This window comes from Archocentrus centrarchus, chromosome 14 (genome assembly GCF_007364275.1).
Source record: "Archocentrus centrarchus isolate MPI-CPG fArcCen1 chromosome 14, fArcCen1, whole genome shotgun sequence".
In the NCBI taxonomy this organism is placed as follows: domain Eukaryota; kingdom Metazoa; phylum Chordata; class Actinopteri; order Cichliformes; family Cichlidae; genus Archocentrus; species Archocentrus centrarchus.
Genome location: NC_044359.1, coordinates 4,370,346 through 4,396,877, shown reverse-complemented (window position 1 = coordinate 4,396,877; position 26,532 = coordinate 4,370,346). Strand labels below are relative to the sequence as shown.

At 41.7% G+C, this 26,532-nt stretch overlaps 1 protein-coding gene across 5 annotated transcripts; it reads right to left on the bottom strand.

Moving 5' to 3' along the window:
• trim37 (tripartite motif containing 37) lies at window positions 1-26,475 on the bottom strand. Of its 5 annotated transcripts, none has more exons than XM_030746321.1 (26): window positions 26,247-26,475; window positions 25,866-26,096; window positions 24,918-24,987; window positions 24,680-24,781; window positions 23,246-23,286; window positions 22,623-22,739; window positions 22,236-22,323; window positions 22,002-22,124; window positions 21,420-21,543; window positions 20,120-20,187; window positions 18,458-18,582; window positions 18,143-18,193; window positions 17,146-17,227; window positions 16,950-17,026; window positions 16,234-16,413; window positions 16,014-16,128; window positions 15,523-15,714; window positions 14,900-15,033; window positions 14,725-14,807; window positions 11,371-11,604; window positions 10,143-10,451; window positions 8,149-8,295; window positions 6,182-6,380; window positions 5,982-6,073; window positions 5,471-5,581; window positions 1-2,230 (listed from the first exon to the last, which is right to left on the bottom strand). In XM_030746321.1, exons 3-26 carry the CDS (start codon window positions 24,936-24,938, stop codon window positions 2,184-2,186), a joined length of 2,862 nt encoding a protein of 953 aa, XP_030602181.1. In that variant the 5' UTR covers window positions 24,939-24,987; window positions 25,866-26,096; window positions 26,247-26,475; the 3' UTR covers window positions 1-2,183. The 5 variants fall into 5 exon arrangements, 4 of the variants coding, with proteins under 4 accessions (XP_030602181.1, XP_030602182.1, XP_030602180.1 ...); XM_030746322.1 differs by having other exon boundaries at window positions 25,866-25,982; XM_030746320.1 differs by lacking the exon at window positions 25,866-26,096.
• Between the last annotated feature and the right edge of the window lie 57 nt (window positions 26,476-26,532).

Sequence of the window (26,532 nt, the reverse complement as noted above, 5' to 3'; positions counted from 1 at the left end):
AAATTAGATACGGCTGAAGGATGAAGGAGAAAGGTCTCGACTTCCAGACATGTTTCCTCCCAGTGAAGCGGCAGCAGCAGCGTTGGACTCGTGTTCGCTCTGTTTGTTCAAAGAAGTGAGCTGAGAAATAATTAATCCATCAAGAAAAGCCAGCAGCGCAGCAGAGCACATGTTACATAATTACGATTCTTATTAAGCTTTGCCGTCAACTCCTCGGAAAATTAAATGCGCCTCAAGTTTAAAAGGGTCAGTTCAGCCAAAATTAGAAACGCACTTTCACTCTGTGCAGATTATTTTGGTTTTGTTTGTTCCAAATCAATCAGAAACCTCTATTCAGGGAACACACAGGTGGATAATACAGACTTTTCATTAGGAGCTCTTTAATATAAATAAATTAAAAAAAGGTCCCCACATATTTCCAATTAAATTATCTACAGTAAGGCGAACCAGAAGGAAAATCATTTTTCAGAGCTCCCCGACCTAATTAGCACTCACCTAGAGGTGCTGCGATGATTCAGTAAATCTAGATAAAAAGGAAATTAATGGGCAAACTTTCTGATTAGCCTATAATTTTTTCTATGGCAGTCATTTTTCACTCATTGGGGACATTAAACACACCAAATGAAATCCTGAGAAAATTACCCGTACATTAATCAACAGTGTATTAGCAGCAGCCCTGCATTCCCCTCCATCATGTCCTTGTAAGAACAGTACAAAAATCACACAGTGACATCTAATTTGGGTGTACTAGCCCTTTAAAAAGAGCGATTCGCTTCTTTTTTTTTTTGCCCACATATATAAACTTTTCACAGCACACATTTTGACACAGCACAGCAGGAACACAGAGGGGTTACTGATAACAGAGCTGCTGCTGCCTCAGCTCTTCAGTGCTGCCTCACTCACTACAGAGTTAAAATGGGGAATTAAAAATTTTAAAAAGAGCTATTGCAGGTATTTTGAGTTTTGCGATAAGACATCCCAGCAGTTGTTCGACATCAGCGCTGTTTGAATCAGTGGGAGTGGAGAGCAGCAGATGTGGGTGGGCTCTAGTTAAGCTAAGTGGGTGCTGCTGTTTTTTACAGAATCACGAGAATAACCAATCTTAGGCCGCTGCTTTAAATTAATAATAGTTGTCAGGTGTGCTGCGCGTGGGTTGGATCGTTGCCCTGCAGTCGGTGATGCTCGAGCAGATGCTGAAGTGAAAACATCTGCCTGGTCTTCACCGGAGGCCGCGCCGTGCCTCGAAGTTTCAGCCCACAGACGGCAGCAGTTTCATAATTCACGTTATTTGGTGATCGTTTAGCCTTTTCAAATGTCAAATAAAGACTGATGTGCCACTGCGGTTGTTATTATGAGCAAAGACATTTACATAACTTAAAAGAAAAGCTAATGGTTCACCCCGTAAAAAAAAAAAAAGAAAGATTTTATGCTGCTGATAAGTCAGAGTGTCTACAAAACGAAGCGTCTGAGCAGTGATGAAAAGTGCTGATGCTGTGAGGGACACGGGTGAAGGAAGCCGAGCAGGTGTTGAGCCTGACGGGCAGGAAGACTGAACTCAGCACGAACAGCATGGCATTAAAAACACTAAACTCTTATTGACAGGTTACATATTATTTACATATATATGCTGTAGACAGGCCAGACTTAGAAAAGCATTTATACACATTGAATTAAATAAATGATTAAATACAATGTAGTAGAGATTCAGTCATTCAGTCATTTACTCTGATGCATTTATTTATTGAACTAAGTACGTGGCTGTTAAATAATGAGACTAACAAACTTTCATCAGTCCAGTGCTGCTCTTTAACAGCCACGCTGACGAGCAAAAAGCAGCACTGAGGGGTCAAATCTCCGAATAAAGACAAAACCAGAACGGAGAAAAACAACTCTAAACACAAGCTGTGATGTTGGTTCTCTTAAAGGGGCAGCTTTGTTGTATTTATACAACATTAAGTGATCACCTTATTTCAATGACTTCTTCCAGGGTCCTCTAACAAAAAGCATTCAGACTACCAAAAAAAAAAAAAGTTTGTGTTGTTGCATCGTCTTCATTTTCAGTCAGTTCATGCATAACAAGCAGTTTCTACTCTACGGGTTTGTGGAACTAGCACGTGTCGTCTCCGGACGTTATTGCGTCGCTGTGAGGCGTTAAGCCGGGTGTCTGACGGGCTCGGGGGGAATCACCTGTCAGCGGGCAGACTCATGTCATCAGACAGAAGCTGCTCTCCTGGAAGAGGGAAGGAGAAAGAAGACATCCCAACCGGTGTCATTTTCATCTGAGCAGGAGATAAATATGACCAGAAAACTCCCAAACATCTGCCTTTTAAATCATTTTAGGAAGCACTAAACAAATATTTCACTTCCATCTTAATAACAGACTGTTTTCAGTAAAAATGCCTATAATGTAATAATTATAGGCATTTTAATAATTTAATTATAATTAAATGCCTATAATTATTACTATAATAGTATAGTAATACGATTATACCTAATTATAGTATAGTATATAATTAGGCACACATCACTATATGGCTAAATATAGGCATATAGTGATGTGTGGTCAGATCACCACACATCCCTGCTCTGCAGTCGTCACAGTGCCGGCTTTTACATTATTTTCTAGTAGGTCTGCGCAATTAATCAAATTTTAATCTCGATCACGATTTGAATTCCCAAATGAGCACAATTGAGCAATACTGAAAATGCGCGCTCTGCACAACAAAAGCAAAAATAAAGCATTCCCTAAATCGCTGCGTGATGATGCGCCTGCATGAGCCAATCACAGCCGTTTCCTGCACTGTGCAGTGTGACGTTCCTGGATTAGTCTGGACGAACTGCGTTAAAAAGACAGATATACTGCAAACACCATGCATAGTTTGGAAATACTTCAGTTTTAGTGCATGTGATGTTAGCCAAGAATAAATCATCAAAGAATCAAAGATTTAAGGGACAGCCATCCGGCTGTTACAATGTGTCCAATAAACACGGTGATTACAGAAGACTTGAGGAAGATAATCAGTATACTGGGAACAGATGTTTTCCCTTCATGCAATTTTCTTTTCTAAAGTGGCAAAACCTGCGCTACATGCAAAATGCAAATGCATAGGGATCTCACAGCTGTCCAGTACTTTGTTACAGTTTTATTCACATCCATTGTGCAGGTACAATGAATGACGTGAAAGGCATTATATTTTGCTTATAGGAGATCCTCTGAGATCAGGTGAATAAACACCTTAATTGTCTACAAAGATTCATTTAAAATGATTAATTTACAGGTATGCTGCACAGGGTAAAAGTGCAAGACCCACCTCTGATGGGGACAGCCTCCCGCGATTAATGAAAATATAAAATAAAAGAATACATATGTCAGATTTCATGGCTCAACTCTTTGTGGTTTTGGAGTCTATAGATCAGAAAGGTAAAACGTCCCAACAGAGGCCTGGACAGACGATATGACGACAATATCCTCACCCTTTATTTCACGCGGGAGGACAAAAACTTTGCCCTGTTGGTTTAATTCTGTGTTAACTTTGGTAAAAAATTATTTGATCTATACGTTTTTCTTTTAAGAGATGCACTAAATTCATGTAACCCATAAGAGATACTGGGCTGCTAAGCCCATTTCTGTAACCTACGCTGCAATACTTTTTTGTTCCAGTAGAGTGCGCTCTGGTAATGCATGTTTTTATGAGAGCGTGCCACAGAGATCGCGCTAACTTTGACAACACTCAGAATTAACCAGTAGATAACTAAAGACAAGAAATAAGTTTATAATAAATAAATCAAGAGAACAATTTTGAACTACGGGAGTGCAACTTTAGAGAATTCTGTGTGGAAGTTCTGGTAAATTCCAAACATGTTTACGATTAGCCTGAAGCTAATAGCTAATGCTGGTAGAATTACATTTTTTATTTTGATTATACTGCCAGACACTTTCAATTTAAAAAAAAAAAAAAAAAAGTTTTATATGGATGCTGTTAGCCATGCTTTTGTGCATGCTGTATCATTGCTAGTCAACAAAAATGCTATCCTATGTGTGCTAATGCTAGCACTAGCCGCTTAATGCTAATGTTATCTACAGTTCTAGAGTTGACATTAGCGCTGTAGTGAGACAACACATGCTGTTAGCACAAGAGATACTTTGTTATAAATACTTATATTTCTTGGCTGAGGCTTTTAAATGCTTATTTTGGTTGTTAAAGCCCTACATATACTTATTAATTCATGGGATATTATTATATTGTTTAATTTTATGAAATATACTGCTAAAAACATATTGTGATAGTTCGTTATAATTCTAGAATTGACTATGCTATTGAATACAATAATGATGCTCTACTGAGAGTAATAAGAATAGATGAGATCTCATTTAGCATGGAAATAGTTTTTTAATCTCTTTTTGTCCGGGGGGGGGGGGGGGGGGGGGGGGGGGGCAATATTTTATTTTGCTTTTTTTTGTATTTTATTTCACAAGCTTCTGTACATTGTCTTTGTTGAATGTTGAGGTAATAAACCCCTTTTTATCTGTTCAGTAATTTGTGGTGACAACTTATGTTCAATTACTTTGAGTAGGCGTTTAGTGCCTGAGCTTATGCTGGTCCACATCAAGGGTGCTACATTCAGGAGGTGCAATTTCATTTTGATGTGTAGATGCTGAGGTCACAATCTGTTTCTGCCGCCTCAAAGTGGCCAAGAGAAAAAAAGAAACAAACTAGAATCACTCAGAGAGCGCAAACCTCCGCCAAGGCCATAGGGTCACTGACGCTGTAATACGTGTATCTAAATACTGTGAAATAATCTTTCATCTTTCCCAGACAACAATAACCCCCTATCCCACAATAGTGAAGAATCCTTAAAAAAATTCCTGGATCCAGATCATGATCCGGATCACCACCAAAATTTAATGACTTCTTCCTCTTGTCATTTCCAACCACTCCACAAAATTTCATCGAAATCTGTTCATAGCTTTTGGAGTAATCCTGCTGACAGACAAACAAACAGACAAACAAACCAACGCGAGCGAAAACATAACCTCCTTGGCGGAGGTAATAAAGGATCTGACCACTGCCAAGTTCTCCTTGACTCAACAATCTATGACTCTGTGCTAAACAAAAATAACAGGTGGAAACAAAGTCATCAGCTCCCCTCATTCATGTCATCCAGCTGCTCTGATGTTTTAAACAAGTAAGAAAAACCCAGACGTGGCACTAACACACATCCAATACACTCAAAAAAAGGAGAAGAATGAGGAGGAGTACCACTTGTAACAACTGTACAACGTAAACACGGCCCCTGCAGTATGTGAACAGTGAGCACACAGTAGCATCCCCATCATGCAGCTGGGTCCTGCCGGTGGATGTCTTTAACGTTCTACAACCAAAGATGTCACCAGCCCACAGCCTGACAGTGTACAGGGCCTTAAAATGACCCCAGCTGCATGTTGTTATGGATTGTGTGTGCTGGTTACCTGTGCAGGGAGGAGTGTGGTTGTCGTAGCGAGAGTTGTTGCTCTGTAGGGCTTCATCCTCTGTGTCGCTGTCACTGCTTGTTGCTGCTACCAGCACAGACACCGAGGGATCTGCAGATAAGACGAGAACAAATGAGACCGTCACACGTGCAGAAATTTGCAGCGTGAAAGCAACCTTCTAACAGGATTTGGATTTTACAGAGAGTCAGTCCCAATATGGGGATGACTTCTAAGCAGGTTAATTGCCAAGTTTTGGTGGAAATGATTTTTTTTTTTTTTAAATTAAAGAAAAGAAAATATTGTTAAAAAAATGTCAGAGTGATACCAATGATAAGAATTTTTAGAAGTATCATCAGGCTCCAACTTTACAAATCTGTACCAAGACTAGTTTAGACTGACAGGGACACACCCTTGTAGCATGACACACAAAAACCTGCCTGGGTAACAGAGAACCAATCCAAGCCACCAAAAACAGTCCCTCCTGAGGCTGGCAATTAGAAGGTTAACCAACCTTCATTTGACTGCGGCTGTGCTGAGGGCCCCTCTGGCAAGGACTGATGGGAGTTTCCTGAGCTTTCAGATTCGCAGTCCAATGCAGCTCCCCTGCAGCAGGAAGAAAGGAAAGAGAAAGAAAGAAAGACCCTGATGTGCAATAACACAGATGTCTCTTGCAGATATTTTTCCTGTGCTCAAGGAGTCTTTGGGTCGTACCCTAGGCTCCTGCTGCTACAGTTCTTGCTGGAAGTCATATAGCTTGGTCCTCCCAAGGTGAAGATGTCTTCCCTAGACCCCGAGGCCCCATATAGCTGCTGCTCCACTGAGTACTGCTGCTTAGAGGTGGTGGGCTGCTCTGATGAGGAGCTGCCAAGAGACACCAAGGGCCCCTGGATGCCGTCAGCCTTCAGCACTACTGGAGTGGAGACAAAAGCAAAGTCACATGATGGAAAAATGTGTTTGGTTTTGTTTTCTGTTGCCAATTCAGGTGAACAAATGTAAGTGGGAATGTGCTAAAAAAACAAAACAAAACAGGGAGATGTGTGGGTATGATGATAAAGTAATGTGCTGTATGAATCTGTTACTCACTCAAATGATTGAGTGTTTTTCTGCAGTGTTAAACAAGCCCTGCTAGCAGATCCCAGAGCCCATCAGTCATTAGACTGCAAATCAAAACTGGACACACTGAGCATGCTGTCAAATCAACTTTCCTTAGAGCTCTAATAAAAGAAGGGCTAGTGATGTAAACTTTGTCTTGAGGAGTTAGAGTATTGTGGTGCATCATCTTAGGAGCATGGAAAGAGTTTCTGTCAAAGGTCATGAGATGCCCTCTTTGAATGATTAGAAAAAAAAAAACTCAAGCAGCATCTAAACCCAGAGGCCTGCACTGAAAGCAGGATTTCGTCTTATCCAGGTGAGTTCAGGGTTAGTCCTGGGTTTTCTTTACTGTGAAGGTGGTTCACTTCTAATTGGGGTACATCACCTCGGTAAGTTATGCTGTGAACCTAACTTGCTTCGGAGCAGGTTAGGTTCCAGAATAGAGATCAACAGGTATGAAATCGCTGTCTATTGACCAATCAACTCCCTGGGAAATAGTGACGTCAAAGATACCTCAGACGCCTGGGTGCCGACCGTAGGAGGGTCTAAATTTTTGCAGTAGCGTCTAACGGCTTCGTGTTTCCCTGTCGATCAGTAAGAAATATAAATCCTTAAAAGGAACTTTTTTTTTTCCTGTTGGCTACAAACAATTTTACAACAATTTCAAATCATCCGCTCAGCTGACAGTGCACGAATTAGTGTGATTGGTCAGATGCTGCCAACGCCTCCCCTTTGGTGTGAACACCCTCAACCTCATATCCAGATCAGGAAATCCGTGTTTAACTCGGCAAGTTGATAACCACCTTCCTGGGACTGCTTATTCTGACTGCCAAAAATCTGTTAGGGCAACTGAGACCAGATAACAGAAAGATACCCTCAGTATGTTGAACTCACTACGTAATCCAGGGCTCGTCATGCAGGGAGAGTGTAGGCTTTGGATATGTTGGTGATGGTGATGCTAGAGAAAGGTCAGAGTAATCAAATGCACTGTGATTTGTTGCCTTAAGATCACAAAGAACCACAAAACAATGCACAATATCAATGTGTTTATCTGAGTGTCAGATAGGATTACTTCCTCATAGTATCACAGAATGGCCACTAAGAGAGGAGAGTAAAATATTAATAAAAAAATAAATAAAAAATGAACTGCACAAAGAAGAAACATTAAGATCCGTCAGGTGGATACTTGACTGAGTGAAGTGCACTCAAACTGCTGAGCCCTGCACTCCTTCATTTTCAGTATAATCACTGTTGGGTCTTCTAACAAAATAAACCCACGTTAAGCTACTTTATCCTTAAACTGTCTCTACAGTGGATCGAGTAAACGCCACAATGAGCAGAGATGCCCCTGTAGCAATAAACCAACAAAAAAATGATCGACTCTGCCGTCCACGTTTATTCCATCTTAAAGCTTGTTTTGGTTTTAAGGACCGAAGCTTCACAACTTTGCATTCTGCTGTAGCAAACAGGCATTTACAGCAAAAAAAATAAAACTTTCAAATTTATGGGACAATCTTACACCTTGGCTGTAATTACAGCTTTTTTTCCCCCTGCAGGTTTAAAGGAGAATGACAAAACCCACTGACCCTCTGCTCCTCCTATCCCATCTTTAGGATGCAGGCTGAGCTCCAGAGCAGCTTCTGCTCCTCTCAGGTCTTTCTCCATCTCCTCTGGACTCCTCCTCTTCACAACCAGAGAGCTGCTGTCCAAGACAGGAGACAGAGATTTCCTGGCTGCACACAGAACACACACACACACACACACACACATAGATGTAATCCAAAAAAGAAGGAAAAACTAAACAAAAAAAAAAAAACATTGATTGTGGCAGCAGAAGTCCCGTGAGCCTTGTTATCTGGATTTTAGTCTAAAGATAGTAAGACAGGGCTTCCTGCCTTAGTGTCTCAGGGTAATAGGGAATATAGAGTGTAAACTAATCTGTCTTGCTTTGAATGTGCCAAAAACAAAAACAGCATCATCTGTCCTGACAGTATAAAATAAAAAATAATCCCAGACTTCCTTGAGTTCCTTTTAGGAATGAAAAGGTCTGAAAATCATCCACTGATGGTCCAAAGAACCAGCAGGCAACGACAGGGTTTACGCAGTGACTGGAGTTCAAAGTATTTCTCTTACAAGCTGTTTATAAATGCTGCAGAAGGTGTCGGCTTAGTCAACAATTACTGACTTTCAATTTTTAATTTCCAAACTAGAGGAAAAGAAACTGAAGCTCAAACCTGTTCCAGGTTAAATCAGAGCACGCTGACCTGTCGAGTTCGAGCTTAGTGAATTCAGTGCATGCACATAATAATGTATGCATCCTGTTAAAAACAGCAAAGCTACTCATACTTTACTGATTTCTAAAGTGGTCGCACCAAAGATTCCTCTTGGATTTCTGGAAGGTAACAGATTCGATGCACACCTCCATGTTTCGTTATCACTCCAACACAAAAAGAACCAACGCAGCCTCCTGGATTTTTGTTAAAGCAGGGCTGTTTCCAATCTAAATATCCATCCTGGTTTAAAGATACACTGCAGGTTGCAGTCAACTGAATTCTGTTTTCTTACCCCTCCCTACTCAAGAGCATAATCCTAGCTACGGTGGCCTCTGTAGGACAGACACGTTTTAGTCAGAAAGACCAAAAACATTAAATTTAGATTGTAAACAGCCGCGGCAGGGATCAATTCAAAGTTTATGAGAACGCATCAATTTGTTGGAAGACATAATTACACACTAATCAATCTATACCAGGGGTGGGCAACTCCAGGCCTCGAGGGCCGGTGTCCTGCAGCTTTTAGATGTGTCCCTGATCCAACACACCTGAATCAAATGGCTGAATTACCTCCTCAGTGTGCAGTCACGTTCTCCAGAGTCCTGCTAATGACTTCTATATTTGACTCAGGCGTGTTGATCAGGAACACATCTAAAACCTGCAGGACACCGGCCCTCGAGGCCTGGAGTTGCCCACCCCTGATCTATACTGAGTATTCTTATTTTCTATTAAATAACCTCAAAAAGACTGACTACCTTTAGCAGTGCCACTTAAGGAACTAAACGAGTGAGTATTTGGCCTCAGATTTGTTCTAAGCTGGGCTTCGTGGGCGAGCTCAGTGATGAACAGACCTAAGTGAGTAACTGTTAAAAAATGATGAGTTTCTTAAAATTCAGCAGGGCTGTAGCCAGAATTTGACTATTTAGATATCTGCTCTCACTCTCTGTCTGCTGTGTTCATTTGCTTTTACAGCGTATTCGGGATAGCCCTACATATGAGTACCCTTGACAACTGACAGCACTGCAACCCACACAGATTTCGATTTCCAAGTGGTCCTGTCTTTGCAGTGTTTGGACACTGGATGTGCACGTTTTTTCCACCAGAATAAGATGCTGTATAAAAACAAGCAGCATAGTTCTGACAGCTCTTTAATTTCCTGTTATTCAATAAAAAAATTCAATAAATTCATTTCCTCAAGATAATCATATGGACTACCTGGTGTGTGGGTAGCAAGATAATTCGAATTCTCTGCTGGGTGGAAACTTTTGTGTATTTTCACACACTGAACACTCTGTAATGGCAGTCCTCACCGGGCCGGCAGGGTCGGGACCGAGCTGCAGCTGCTCTCCCCACCAGGTCGAGCTCACTGGGTTTATGACATATTGCCATCTCTGAATCGCCGTGATGAGATGGGAGCTCCTCAGCACCGAAGGCCCCAGATGGGCCCGGCCTGGGCTCTGCTGACCCCCGAGCCTCCAGCACTTGACTCTTGACATCGGCCATCTTGCTGCGGACCTCGGCCATCTGAGCCTTAAGGCGGATCAGGACCCCCGAATCCGGAGCCGATCGTCGCACCACCTGGGGACGTCGCTCTCGTTCCTTCCTTGAGTGAGGATGAGCTAAAGAGACGGGAAACAAGGTGAAAGTGAGCGCGTGCAGCTGTGTGTTAGGGGCTGTGGTCTCACATGGCACAATGATTCAGAGGCCTCCCTGTTGGTATTGTGAGATGAACAAAAAGCATCAAACATGCCTAAAGCTTTTTCATTGTGTTATCAGGGCAGCAGTCAGTCAAATTTGCTTAAGAAGGTTTCTAACCAAGTAAAGTGACCCAGAAACATCTGCATGGCAACCATAATTAGAGCTGTTTGAATTCTCCACATACTAAAGATGCTTCAATACTTCCTTTACGGAGAGGGACCTGGTTACAGGCCATAGGGCTCTGCCATACCTCAACTCCATTCAGCAGTTGAGCCCCCAAACCTGGGGCCTGTCTGCATGCTTGAAACAACCCCTTTGCGATGGGTGCTGGCCTTGAGCATGGTGGTGCTCTAGGGTGTGGTCACTGCAGGTCCTGGACCTGCTTTCCCTGCCCTGCGGTTGGGTGTGGGGACCCAGGGTGCTTACTGAGCCAGTTGTTTATCTGGCGCTCTCTTTCCAGGAGTATTCTTCTACTTCTACTAGAGAATTTATGGAGCTCTTCTTGTAAAAGCAAAGATTTTTGGCACAACAGTGCATTTAGATCAGGATTCTGATTGCACACACACACACACACACACACACACACACACACACACACACACACACACACACACACACACACACACACACACACACACACACACACACACAGTTTATCCCCAAGGCCAAGAGAACATCCTGCACATGTTACACAAACATTTTGAAACCTGTGTTTACATGTTCAACGGTGATCAGCCAAAGTGTTTTTGGACATTTCTATTCCAAACCCTCTGTCAGAGTTTGGGTCGTGATTGCCAGCGAGTTTAGCTGAACTGATTTGTTGTCGGTGTGCTTACAGACCTTGGCTGTGGAGGAGAGATACTGGAGGCCGAGGCTGAAGACCCCACAGAGACTCCACGCTGCTGCGCTCCTTCAGGTCCAGCAGCTGGATCAGGATGACCGGGTCGATCTCCAGGAGGCTGTTACCACCTGGCCCAATAGCACCGGCGGTGACGGCAGCGGCAGCTCCGCTACTACGACCAGTAGCAGCCGGAGCGCTGCGATGTAATGAACGCACACTGGAGCTGGATCCACCTTCAGATCAGGCATAAAAACAGGGTTTATATGCTTCACATATCTGTGCTTAAAGTCAAAGAGCAATAAAGTGTTCTTTAAAACGATGGTGGTGGAGATGGTTTAATAGCACACTAGAATAAAGGGGTAAAGGTTTAATATAATATTAGTAAAAAAAAGAATATGGTTGCAACCTATAGCTCCACAGCTAGACTGATATTTATTTTCCCTAAACAGTTTCCAACCTCTCGTATTTTTTCCGTTATCTGAATACATGTGGTTTTTTGTTTTTTTTAAATCAAAGATGATGCTGATTATTTATTATATGGAAGTAAAACATGACTAAAAACACTTTAGTTAATTTAAATAAAAATAAAAACTTGACTCCAAAATTAAATATCTATAGAAAATATGACCATAAGTCTTTAATTTGTTCAACACAAATCCTGAGGAGGCCTGTGTTTGAGTTTCATCTGTTCGTCTTACATTTTGCACATTAGACACACCCTTATATTATAATAAATAAAAAAGGCTGAAACTAACAGTAAAACTGATAAATATTGACCTTAAACACACACATGTGAACAGTAAGTGTTTCTATAAAAATAAACTGAAACAGGTAATTCCCCTCTGAAAACAAAAATTACAAAAATAAAATTAAATGAAATAAATTAATATATATATTTTTTTTTTTTTTTTTTGTTTTAAATCTACTGATGTGGAATTCAAGAGAGGCTCAACTGCTTTCAAGAGGCAGTGAGTCCTGTTATTATCTGTACAGTCCACACGGGCCTCTGACTGGCCGGGTTCCAGCTACTGGGAGACAAAATTCTCTGAAGGTTTTCCAGACAAAGGAACCTGTTACAGAACATTAGGCTTGTTAACCCAAGGCTGAAGCCTGTTGTTGTAGTGTAACCTAATTATAACAAAATGAGGGACATAAAACACAGCAAAGACCTGCTCAACTCTGACATCCAACAACCCCTCCCCACACATGTACGGACACCAAGTGTTTCTATATCGGCAGGCTGCAAAGGGGCACGGTTCGCCAACACTGACTCATCCTCTTCATGCCTTTCAACACCAACACAGTCAAACGCACTGAAGGAGCTGCTTTGAGGCCCACCATCGTATCACTGTGATCTGCCTGTACAGTTGTCAAACACCACAAATAGATGCCTAAAATTCTCAAATAGTGGCTGAGGCTTTTATTTGCCTCAGCTGAAGACAGAACGGGGCCTTTATTTGAGGAAGGTCAATAAATATTTGATGGCTACAGCTTCGTAAATGGAGGGGACTGTTCAGTAAACTCTTTGGGTTTTGCAGCAACTTTGTGATGAATATTTTTTGTGACGGAAACAGTCATCATATTTAACTGTTTAACTGCAACCCTACTGGTTTACTATGAATACAAACACATCACAGGTCAGGAGGGCAATCCATTTAAAAAAGATATTCATTTATAACAATCCCAAACTGGAGGTCTAGCATAAAGATTTAATTTAAAAATTTTTAAAAGCATTGGAACTTTCATTGATGTGACAGCTCCTGTAATTCATGTACTGATAACTCTCACTGGCTACATTTTATACATATTTTGATTTAAAAGCTTCTGTTTGGTATTCATAACACTGGTCAACAATGATTTTGCTACCTGGAGAAAAATACCTGATATAAGGCATTTCAGATATGCTGATTCCAAATCTATAATCAGAATTTCTCTAGCACGTCCGGTTCTTGAGTTATGCTCATATCAATATTTAGCTAATGTATTGCTGCACTGGTGCTTCTCACACAAATGCACAGTGTGCTCAGATTTTCTAATTTTCAAATTGAACAGAATTTAGCAATAATTTGGGTGATTTTGAGGGTGCTGAATCCAAATATGGTCATTAAAATTCAATCAAGTGAAGTTTATCTGCCAATATTGAGGATCAACAATGCCAGAAATTTGCAATTTCTTCTAGTGACTGTTTTGATCTGTCAGTAGATTAAAAACAAAGTTTTAGTGCTACATCAAGTGATGAATCGTGTTTCTGGGGCGGTCCAAAGTGATGCCAAGCTTAAAGCTGGGATCTCTGATGGACCCCAAGTCCGTGAGCTTATTAGGTCTAAGCTCAGACCCCTGGAACTAAGAGCACAGGAATCATTTGTTCAGGTGGGACAGAATTTCTTGGGCAACCACAAACTATGAAGAACTTGTTGACAACATGCTCGTATCATTCAAACATGGGCTGCAGAATGTCACTGACAATTCACTTCCTTCACTCTCATCTTGACTTCTTTCCACCCAGTTTGGGTGATGTGAGCGATGAGCATGGAGAAAGGTTCCATCAAGATATCTCTGAGATGGAGATCAGGTACCAGGGGCGCTATAACACAGACATGATGGGTGGGCTACTGCTGGTTTCTACAGAGGGGAAACTTCCATGAAGCACAAGCTCAAGTGTTTGTCTGCCTAAACAGTTCAAAAGTGTGACAAACTGTGGACTGTATTAGTTTGAGATTCCTCATGATTGATTCTGGTATCTGTGTCGTTTTTTCACCAGTTGTGTGTTCATGATGTACTTTTCTAATAAAATCGTTGACAGCGAGTTTGGCGATTGGCATTTATTGGCATAGTTACGCAACTCAAGATCCTGCTAGGGAAATTCTGTTTGCATATTTGGAATCGGCGTACCCAAATTAGTAGTAAATTTTCCTCAGGTAGCAGACAAAAAGGTTTTTTTGTTTTGTAAACAGTACACAAGCATGTAATCGAGGTTTATCATCAACTATATGCGAACACGCCCTTAATTACAGTATTTAATAGAGATTAAAACTTAAGACATATGTAATAATATTTTAATTGTGTTCTACTTCATTGTCATTCATGTTGAACTTAACAGTTAATTATTAATAAAACATAATAAAAGCTTAAGAGTACTAAAAATAAACTGTTCTGTGTTGTTTTTCAGCGCAGGCAAACACGTTCACACGTCACAGCCGTAAGTTGGTTTCTGTTTGCATACGTTAAATAAGACAAAGACAAAGCTACTCTACAAGAAAAACGGCTCCTACACAGCACTGTTTAAAAATGTCAACTGTGGGAGACTCATAAATAAATCATGAAAACCTGTTTTATTAGTGTTCTCATTATACCTGTGGCCCCAGCCAAGTCGTCAGGAAGCTCTCCTTCTTCTGTGTCCAGGTTGCCAATGAAGTCGACATCATTCTCCCCAGACCTGTGCAAACATCTGCGTTAGTGTCCCTCTCCTCAAATTAACAAGGAAACCAAAGCCTTCATTTTCAAATTACAAGAACAGTCACTGCTCACATGGTCTCCTCGTCTATGTCGTTCTCCTCGGTGTTGCTGGTGGCTGTGGAGCTCCCTGAGGTGCTGCTGCCATCCAGAGGGTTCACCTCCTCTTCTGTCAGACAGTCCACCTCCAGGTCACCGTCTGACAGCTCCTGAACACCACAGTGACGCAGCGCTGGGCGATTAATCCAACTTTACTTTTATTTTAGATTTTTAAAAATCATGAACAAGACAATTTTATTCCCGTTTGGCATTCATTTAAACTGCAAAGCTCTCGTTTTGGCCTGTGTTCTAAATCGAATGCACCCTCTCCTTTACAGTGGTGCCTTTTCACCCTTCCCTAAAAGTTCAGCTTAACAGTTGCCTGTAGCTGTCTCACACTACGTGGGTCCACTTTTGGTGGTGTCCGTCCGAGGTGTTTTTTTCCATAATCATAGGCTGTACAGTGAGACCATGATGGCAGTGAGCTCACCTGCTGTAAGCACTGGTGACCACATGCTTACAGTGGTAGACTGTCCTGTGTAGTACAGGGTTAACCGAAGAAAAGCTGGATCAGCTCAGCTAATCACAGACACTATTAAATAAGAAAACATTAAGAAGCCATGAGCTGCTGCTGGCCTTGTAGTATTTTCCACCCTTACATTAGAGTCATCGTGCTGCGTCCTCTCCTCTTCTTCTCCTTTCTTAGTGTTGCTCAAAGTGGTCTGGATGTCATCGTCACTCTTCACCAAGCGAGGGTCTCTTTCAGAGGTCGTGGTGCCCGCAGCGAGCCTCAGGTCAGGAGGTGAGGAGCTGCGTGAGGTCTGACGGCGAAACAGCTCGATAGCGAGCCTCTGCATTCAGAAATATGGAGATTCGGCTCAAAATAAACACACAATTATGGAAGTATTTCATGTTTTACTCACTTACCCTCCAGTTACACCTCAAATAACCTAAAATAATGTCTGACACCCTTCAGGGTCAGCAAAGTTTAAGTTTAAGCAGTTCTCACCTGGGCAGTTTAAAAACAACAACAACAACAACACCCCCCACCCCCCCCCCCCCACCCCCCCCCCCAAAAAAAAAAAACCAACATGTACAAACACACACACACACACACACACACACACACACACACACACACACGGAGTACCTCTTTGAGGTTGTTGATCTGCTGGATGTAGCCACTCTGGGCCGACTCCAGCTGGCTGATGTACCAGTACTGATCTCTGCACTTCTGGAAGAAGGTAGGTGAGCGAACCTGATAGCTGAGCAAAGAAAACCAAAGACACTCAGTCACACTGGGATAAAAGATCTCCATCTCGACTTGAGTCTACATTATCAGAATGGTGTGTGTGTGTGTGTGTTCCCACCGGAGGACCAGTGTGTCGGTCTGCATGTTCAGGTATCCCTCACTGGCTAGAAGATCAAGCCTGAAGAAGCGGTTGTAGCCCCAGCATTCACCAACCTCAAAGTCAGAGGCAAACTCCCGAATTATGTTCTTTGTGGGGTCACTGGAGGCCTGATGGACCATCTCCACACGGTACTCGTACCTACACAGATCCAGGACAACATCAACACACATGGGATCAGCAGCAAAAGCAGAAAGTATCCAGGAGATTTCGAGGACATTCATTTTTTTAAGAACTGAAAGGCAACAAACTTCTTAGTTTTTAAACTAAAAAAAAAAAAAAAAAATTAAAATTATAGATTTCTATACAGGAATCCTGAGTCCTGAGTTACTGAGTCCAAATGGCATTTCTTGATTTTGTAATAAATTGGCTAAAAAATTTACAGTTTTCTGATAAAATATTCATCCAAGCGTTCCCCTGGAGCTCCCCTGGTTAAGCAGGTGACCCACGTACAAAAAGCTGTGACCTCTGGTCCGGGTTTGACAGCTCTTATCTATGTTAATAGAACCGCTCCAGTCTCAATGAGGTCATTCTCATTTCATTTTTAAGCAACCTCAATGTTTTAAGTCTGTTTAGCCACAGGCTTCACTGTAACAAAAAGAATGAAATCTGAAAGAATTTGTCACAGAAAACAGAGAGCAGAGGAGAGATGCAAATGGCAACAAAATATTACATACTTTGAAGTTTCAGGAAGTCCTGCAGACAGTTCAAGGAACACAGACAAATAGTTTCCACGGACCACGCCGTTACCATCCTGCAGAGACACACAGAGACACGCACTGCTTTAGCAAAGACAACATGATTTGTGTGTCTGCTCCAATCAACGTCATCAAAAACTGCAGCCAGATTTTAAATGAATACATTTACACTCACTGGGTAAACTTTGAGTCTCCAGCAGAGGCCAGAGATCTGCAGGGGGGGGCTGTAGACCGGGTCAGCACGCTGCCTCAGGGTGCTACAAACATAAACACGCACATTAAACGAGCTGAAACATAAGTTTGTGTTGAGATAGATTTCTCATTTGATTCTTTTCACTGGTTTTTTCATTGTACGCATTTAATTTCTTCAACAGCGCTTTTTGTGTCACTGTTGAAGAAAGTCCTAACTGAGAGTGGGTAAGGTTCAGTGGAGAATGGCCCCGTTTCAAAGGGCTCCCCCTCCTCATCGGCACCCACAGCCCCCGGACCCTGCTGACCAACTTCGAACAAGTGTCAAATCCTCAGACTGCCGTGTTAAAATGACAAACATCACAGCATTTTAGTTTTTTAAATTCATTACATTTGAAATTATGTTTAAAAGTGTTCAAACAAGAGCGCCGCTGAGCGAGTGCCAGCCGGTGTCAAAGTGCTGTTAGAGTCAAGTCGGTGAAGAAGTGTGTGAGGTTTGACGGGGCTAGCTTGAACAATCTGCATCTATAGTATGAATTTGATCAACTTAGGTGAGATCGTTCTTGAGTTATTACATTTGCAAGATTTTCAGAAAGCTTGACCTCTGACCTTTAGCCTTAGGTCAAGGTCACTGAGATTGGAACTCATCTGAAACCTTTAGTAGACGCATCTGTGGTGTGAATTTGAACATCCTGGGTCACTTCATTCTGGAGTTATGGCCAAGGTTAAAGTTTCTGTGGAACAAACGCGGACCGCGGAGTTTATGTCATCTTTGTATCCAGTAAAATCATTTTAAATCCTTACAATGTTCTCCTCTACCTTAAAAACAAACAACCTACACACAAACAGCACCTCACAGCTTTCTATGGTTTATAAAATTCTGAACAAAACTTAAGGATGCTGTCTGAAGGTAGGATGAAGGGAGGGAGGAAGAGCCTTGTTTGTCTTCGCTCTGGCTAAATGCAGCCTCAGAGATGTTTTACCTGAAGTTGACCAGAACAAACGTGCTTGAGTCATAGGCAGGAACCAGCTCACTGAAAGCACAGAGAGGAAAGATGATTGCACGTAAAAGCACAGTAATTAAAGCTGTGGTTTACAGTCACTGTCAGGTCATTCCCTTTGGTATCATGAGCCATAAAATGTAATTGATTGATTTAAAAACAAAAAAAACAAATGGGAAAGTTCCTTCCTTAACATTTATTATTAATGATAATTATTGTTATCCTAGGAGCTACGGTACTTTGTTACATCCTTCCTGGACCACGAGACCAGTCCGGTGTTGCAGCTGAGCTGATTACCTGGTGAAGTCTGGAGGGACGGGCGTGGTGACGAAGGACTGCATGGGTTTCCGGTGGACCTGCTGGAACATGAGCAGGATCTCGGGGCTTTTGGAGATCAGTTCGCTCTTACTGCAGGAGTGAAGCTGTTCAGCACACACACGACACCAGCAGCTAAAACAATCGATGTGTCGATTTTGGCTCAGACAAAACAAAGTGTTTTTTTTTTTTTGTTTTTTAAAGACGTTTTGTGCATCAACTGATGCAAATTCAACTTGCAGTTTAATATGTGACAAATGAACTAAAAATAATCCTAACTGCAAGTTAATATCCCAGCAGGTGTGTTTATGCTTCAAACTATTCTATTTAATTTAAAAGTTAGAATATTTGGGTCATTCACTTAAAAAAAAAAAATCACCAGAATCACTTTTGGTACATTAACTTCAGTATATTTAGCAAAATTTTACATTCATACTATATTTGCAGAGTTGCAGGCCCTTGAAATGCACATGAGCGGGTCACAATTTGGCACTTGAGCACTCATAATAAAAACGCAGGACTGAAAAATACATTTAAAAAACTGCAACCAAATTAACCAAAATCTAAAACAAAAAGCTTGTTTTTATTGTCTACATCATGGAATACATCATAGCTTGAATATGAAAACTCCACCAGTTTAGTGTCTATGATACAGAGTAACAGAAACCAACACCTGGATGCTTTTTCTGGTTTCTAATAAAATCACTGACAAAACCTTCAAAAAGTGCAGTTTGGTAAAGTTTCAAAGGTCGTATCACCATGTGGGATACGTGATTAATGGCCGTCAAATCATATTATAAATATATCAAAGGCTCACTTTTTACTTACACTCATCTTCTGTAAATTAAAATGACACATTATTATATAGAAAAACTATTTTACACAGCAGGAACTGGACTAGACTGAACCTGACTGCAGATTCTAAAATGTGTTTTTCTACCCTGAAAATTTAATGCTGAAAAAAAACAAAACCTGCAAATTTGTAATTACTTCACAGGCCTGTAACTCTAATATTCATAGTATGTTGAATGCCATCATGAAGTATTCTAAAGTTACTGCACCAAATAAATGTGGTTTTAAATGAAATGACCCATAACTCATCCCCTCAACAGTGCCAGTATTCCTGTATTTAATCTGCTGTTGGATCTTCTGGCTGCTGCTCTCAGTGCAGAAAGCCTCATGATTCATCGTGGCCCCTTGTAACAAACAATCCTGCGAGCACAACATGCTCGCGCGCCCGATTTGTCATGCAACATGCTCTACTGATCAATAATGAATAAAACAAGTTCCCACAGTGTGAAATAAAGTGCTTACAGTGAATTCCCACCAACTCTGCAGCCATTACATCATGCTTTTGCTTTTATAGCTTGCAGATGTATTGTTTGGATGCTGTGGGGCTCTTTTACACCTCAAATTACAGTTGTATCCATTTAAAAAAACAAAACAAAAAAAAAACAGCTTAAAGACACTTGCTGTAGGAGAGGATTTAAAATATACTTTATGACCTTAAAGACTGCCGTAGTGTTGAATCAATGAGACGCGTGTTGCTGTACTGTATGAGGGCATTTCTAAGCTTTAATATCACACAACATAATGCAGTAGAACAAAATGAATGGAGGCTTTGAGCTGCTGCAGACGACCAACCTGATGCTCCACCTCCTGCAGCAAAGACTCCAGCAGCTCCGTCTCCTGGGTCAAGGACGTCTTCTGGCCTGATGGGGAGAAACGCAGTTCTATTTTCAGTACTCTTGTGCTGAATGTCAGCGCTGATGGAAGCTGCTGAGTGTGAGCGTGTGGGAGTGCAGGTTGTGCATGTGGGCGCCGAGTGCATGGATCCACTCAGTCCAGATAAATATTTCATATGTATATTACCAGCAGCTATAAAGGGCGCCTCTCGCTGCTTTCAGCGGGTAGTCTGCCTGTTTTGTTGGGTGAAGGTCTCGACCTTTAGACACATTTTTGTGGCAGTCTTGCAACAATATGAGCCATTTTCAGACACAGAACACCGAACAGCGCCACGCTTCTTTAACCTGTTAAAATGATGCTTATTTAATTGTGAAAAGTGGAGGAATTAGGATTCATTTGTTTAACTGCTGAATATTAATTAATGACCAGTCATTCATTCATAAATAAATTCTCTTCAGGTGAATTACAATTATAGTAGTTTTTTCAGCACTTTCTTCATGTTTAAGTACATTTTTATTGGGAAAATTAATTTTTTAAATGGCATGACAGGCCTGTGTAGGCTGTCTCCTGAATACCTATTAGACTGGCCCTTATTTACTATCAAATAAATTCTGTCCCAATGGTGGATGCTGATACTAAGCATAGCCAGAGTTTCTAATGAGGAAGTACAGCCAAAAGATTTTTTATACTCTTGGCTCTGTGTGATGTAAATGAGAGCAGATAGACCAAATATGGTCAGACACATGGCTCTGTCTAACCACTCGCTGTTCAGCCAATCAGAAGACAATTATTTGACCTTGTTTGGGAGTTTGAACTAAGGGCCTGCAGGGGATTATTTTGAATTATGCAAAGCTACCCTGGGGAAGTCAAAAATATGGGGATGAAAATGAGAATAATAGGTCCCATTCAAGTCAATTAATTTCCTTCAAGTGCAACTAATGAGGAAGACATGGATTCAGTAGCTGTACATTTTACCTTGACCTCCTGCAGGCTTAAAGCTAATTATTCAATTCAACCTACCACACTTTTATCATTATTTTCACATAAAAGTGTGCAAGGTGTTCAGACATGAAAATAACAAGCCTGAAAGTAGTTAAGTATTTGCTTAAACTAAGATTTAAGGTCAGTTGTTGTTCAGATAAAAACCACGCATTAACTAAACTGAAGGCTGGAAATGTAGCCATGAAAAGTAGTTCACTAAAAACAGTGTCAGGAGGTCTGCTTGCGACAGCGGGTGTGTGTGCTGCAGGAGTCCTACCCATGAGCGTGATGAGTTTGTTCTTGAGCTGGTTGTCCAGACGAGCGATCATCATTTCCACAGCGTTTCGGATCTCTCGAACCCGCTCGTCTTTTGCCCCCCTGACCGCCTCAACGTTCCTCTCCTGACACAGCAAACGCACAAAGACAACCACACTCATTGCCACCATTTCACCAGTTCAACTACACTGACACACTTTTATTAACGTGACAGTGCCATCTGGTGGGTGTCAGCAATACAGTACACCCATAGCAACGAGACTCCATTTAAAAAAAAAAAAAAAAAAGCATCACTAATGAATCAGGGAAGGAATTAAAATGATGCAGGCTGGGAATCTGGTATCATTCCAGGTCACCCTGTTCATGCTAATTTTGAACTCTAACCCTGTGTGCTGATTAGAGCTGTCATGATATTGTGACATAGCGGCCAAAAAGCCTTCACTTTGAGGGAGAGGGGGGGCTAACATGGAGCTGTGTGTTTTCCTCTTTTTGGCAAATGAATTACACTCATTTGAATTACACTTGCTACGTGTTCAGCATAAATCCCCAAGTAAATGTTCAAAAGAGAAAACGCAGTCCTCACCACTTCCTGCACCAGACTGATGAGCTCCATGAGGCGGCGGCGCAGCTTAGCAACCTCCTCCTTCACTTTGGTCACATGCTGCTCATAAATCTCCACCAGAGGCTTAAAGGTGTGGCCGCCGTGCTGGAAACAGCAAAATTCACCAGATGCAGTCTGACTTTTACACAATGGAAAATCATTAATGTGGCTGTTTCTGACTTTGCAACTACAGTATCAAATTACGTAAAGCGTTACCATGCCTCCCCACAGAGCACACTGGTGACAGATGCATTTTTTGCAGGTCCAACAGAAAACGCTGAGCTTCTCATGATGGTTCTCACATCTGCAGAGGAACGAGCCAACCACAGGACAGGTCAGACGAAAGGGGGGAAAAAAAAGATGTTATTATTCTTCGCACAGCATTTATAAATAACCACGTGAAAACGTGACCAACACAAACATCAGTGAAACAGAATAAACACAACTTCTTAAATTAACTTTTCAGTTTGGGAATTTGATTTATGAAGAGAATTCCCAGGAAGACAGTGATAGAAAAATCACAGGAAACCCTTGAACCTGTAACACACACACCCACACACACACATACACACAGAACACAACTGGGATTGAAAGAAAACCCACTTGTCTTTGTCGTTGTCTTCATGCTTGGTGAGGCTGCAGAGCTGCAGGGTGTCCAGCTGCTGGGTGACCTCCTCCGCCCAGCGACAGTTGACCAGCTCCCTCAGCTGGAGTGGAGCCCTGTGTGTAGAAGAACACACACACATATATATATCTAACCACATACACATAGTCCAACATTATGAAGCAGATCAGAAAATTATCTCGAGGCTGTTTTCGCTGCTTTTCGCCACTTTTGTTGGTGTTATTCTTGCCCATAGGACCCTCTAGTGGCACGTACCACAGTTATGTGGCTCTGAGACCATTCCTATGGGAACCCAGATTCTTTTGAATCTTACCTTTCCATTGTTCAGCTAAGGACACAGCATGATTTATGTCTTGATAAATGAAATGAAATCAAATCCATATGTATCCTACAGTGTTACATTACCTGTTATATAGCTCTGACAGCATCGCACGCTGTTTCAATACTCTAATTTTAATGTTATCACTCTGATTTGAATTTTGTTTGAATTCATAAACTCAGGACATAGTAAGAACACATACACCGGAACAGCACTCGGACCTCGGATCTTGAAAAATGCAATGAAATGCGATGAAGCAGACGTGTGTTAGCAGGTACTTACCGGCAGTGTGGACACTGGGCTCTCTGCTCCGTCAGCCATCGCTGTCACACAGGAGAGATTTCAGCCTTAATCCAACCAGAACAAACAGACTACCATTCCCAAAGACACAGGAGTTCAGGACAGAGCTGGAATCATTTTGTATTTTCTTCTCATTTATACATTTCTTAAAAAAAAAAACCACAAAAAAACCCACTGACCCTACTGAATGTAAATGTAGGCAAAGATTTCGTAACATGCTTGCAATGTGTGTCTCAGTACCAAGAACATTAGTGTACAGCAGGAAACTTTAACGCTCCGGAGGTCTAAGACATCATCTGTCGTGACCCCAACCCTGTGCTATCAAAATTTATTGTCCAAAGTCCCGATAATCAGGGGACAGAAAACATTATTCCAGCTGACACACATCAAAAACTATCTTCTTACCTGGACTGACTTGGCCTAACACCAGCAATCAGGCTAAACGGTCACACAAATATGGTTATCAACTCGACAGGTCAACCCAGAGCTCATCAATCTCTCTATGAAACATGAAAGAGGTAATGTTGGCAGCACGTGACCAACCGCCAAAGCAACCAGATCAAAATACAATATCAGAAAAATACAAAGAGGTCAAACATATAACACAGGCTGAAAGACACACAGGTGTACTGTACAGTATGTACAGTATAAAAAAGTACTGCATGAATGTGTGTGCTCTTTAAAGCTTTGGGCAGCAAGGCTGAAAAAGCTCTACATAAACGCCAACTGTGACTTAACAGACTTATCTGTATCAAGGCTTTATCATTAATGGCTCAGTCACACGAGTAAAAATAGGACAGCAGATAGGACAGGCTCCTCGTAAGTAGGGAAGGAAAAAAAATACTGCTGGTTGGCTGATGACTTCATTAAGTCTATCTATATTTTTTCCCCCCGCATGCAGTGACCGACTGCAGCAACCAGCTGGTTGCCCAGCGGTTGAGGGCCCAACTCAACATCTGAAACTACTTTCCATCACAAGGCGACTGCACCGGTCGCCTGGTGGGAGGCAACCGGTCAAGCAATCGTGGTCCGATTCAGACCGACTGCAATCACTCTCAGACTGACTGGCGAAGGTCTGCATATTCATTACACACACACACAGAATAATTTTGATTGTGTCTCCAACTACTGTTTCCTCTATTGTGACTATAGCACAGGACAAGAAAGGATCAGTGATTTTGTACCTGCTGATCTCTTTTCCTGAGCAGGTTAGTCTGTGGCATAAGTTACCAGGAAGATTTTGGAAACTGACATAGAAAAGTGGTATTAAGTAGGGCAGCCTTTGACATTTTCCACCATCCTGAGCTTCTTCTTGTATCAAACTGCACATGCACCTTTCTTGCAAAACCCCCAAATTACTTAACACAGAGCTGTGCAGTGAGAAGAAAATTTTCCACTATGTCTAAACAGACTCACTCGTATGCAGCTGAAGCAGCAGAGTTTGGAGCAATGTGGGCAGAGGCGAGCATCCCTCAGTTTCTCCATGCAAATGAAGCATCGGAACACCTCAGCGATGCTCTGCACGGGGACAGAGGAAAGTTTTACACCATCTACAGGTGCAGATCTCATTACCACAGATTATGAACATTAAACAGTGTACATTACATTAATTTGGTAATGCAATACATTACGGAATTCTAACAGCCAAACAAACCTCAACACTTTGCTCATCCATTTCAGCCAGTTTGAAGTTCTGGATCACACTGACAACTCAAACAAGTGCTCTGAAAAGAAAAATCATTATTAGGATAGATCAGTAAATCAATCACTCTGTAGCTGAACACCTGAAAGTGGGCACAGGAAACCTGAGATCAGGTCTGCAGGATTTGAAACATCACAGCCAGTTTGGAAAGTCCAGAGATGTGATGTGGAATCTTGAGGGCTTTATTGCAAGCACACTGAGAATGCACCATTATCGTCTGCCTCCATTTTTTAATCCAATTGAGTAATTTTAAGTATTTCTAAAGCAGGTAATATGACTTTTTTAAAAACATAAAACATCATATCAATAGTAATTAATTATTACTTAAATGTCATGAAGCTCAAATAATCTCAAACTGTTATTTTTGTTTGTTTGTTTGTTTTTACATGACAGTGAGTTCATACACTAAAAATGGCCTCCACAGTTGCCACATCTCAATCCAGTAGAGCACCTTTGGGATGTGGTGGAGCAACAGATTCACATCGTGGATGTGCAAGTGAAACATCTGAAGCGGCTGTGTGATGCTGTCATGTGAGCACAGACCAGGAGGAAAGTTTCCAGCACCTTGTTCAATCGATGTCATTAAGAATTAACACAGTTCTGAGGGCAAAAGTAAGGTGTGCCTAACAAAGTGGCCAGTGAGTGTATACTGTCCATGTCTGGACCTTACTTTGTCCATAAAGAGAAAGTAGCAGGAGTTTAAATTATTTATTATTATTAGTTTTTTAATTCTATTTAATATTTATTATGAAGGGGAAAAAAATGGCACAACAGGGTTTGGAAGGTTGGCCACATGAAAATCAAGCAATTTCAAATAGTAAACCGCAGTTTTGAGCTTTATTTGTTGTTGTTTTTAGATTTAATAATCGAGTAAATGAGGAAAACGATCAAAATGATCACCTCGAATTAATCGGCTCCAATTAATACTCGGTAGTTGCAGTCGGTGACAACGAATGAACACCTCAACAGCATCAGTGCAGCTGTGTCTGTGTAGCACAGCACGAACAGTGGGACACCCTACAAAAGTAAAAACGTGACACTTGTGAACGGCAGCCTGTAGTCTGTGCCGTCCAGCACCAGAGGCCCAGCATCAGCTGACACACGCCCGTCCGCCAGCAGTAATGACAGGATCTGTCGATGGCAGGAAAAGATCCTCTGAGAGGAGCGTACATGAGCAGGATAACCTGAATATAAAAATATTTAACTGTGTGTGTGTGTGTGTGCATATATAGACCTGTGATGGCAGCTAGCTCGCTGGCATTAGCAGGGTGGTTCACTTACCCCCTCGGAGACTCGGCTCCGTGTCACACCTGATAAACAAGCCACTGCAGACGGCTACATTCTGACATATAACAACACCTCCGTCGCTTTAAGCACCGGTAAAAGAGACTAAACTGCAACTCAGATTCAGCTGCGAGAAGGCAGAACTGGCGCTGAGCAGCAGCAGGGTTGAGATGCAGCTCCTTTCCTGCACAAACCAAAGATGTAGCAGCGGTTGCTGTGAGGCTGTTTGTCCCCTAGCAATAACCAATCAAATTGCTTTTTTTCTTCTTCTATTAATTGCATA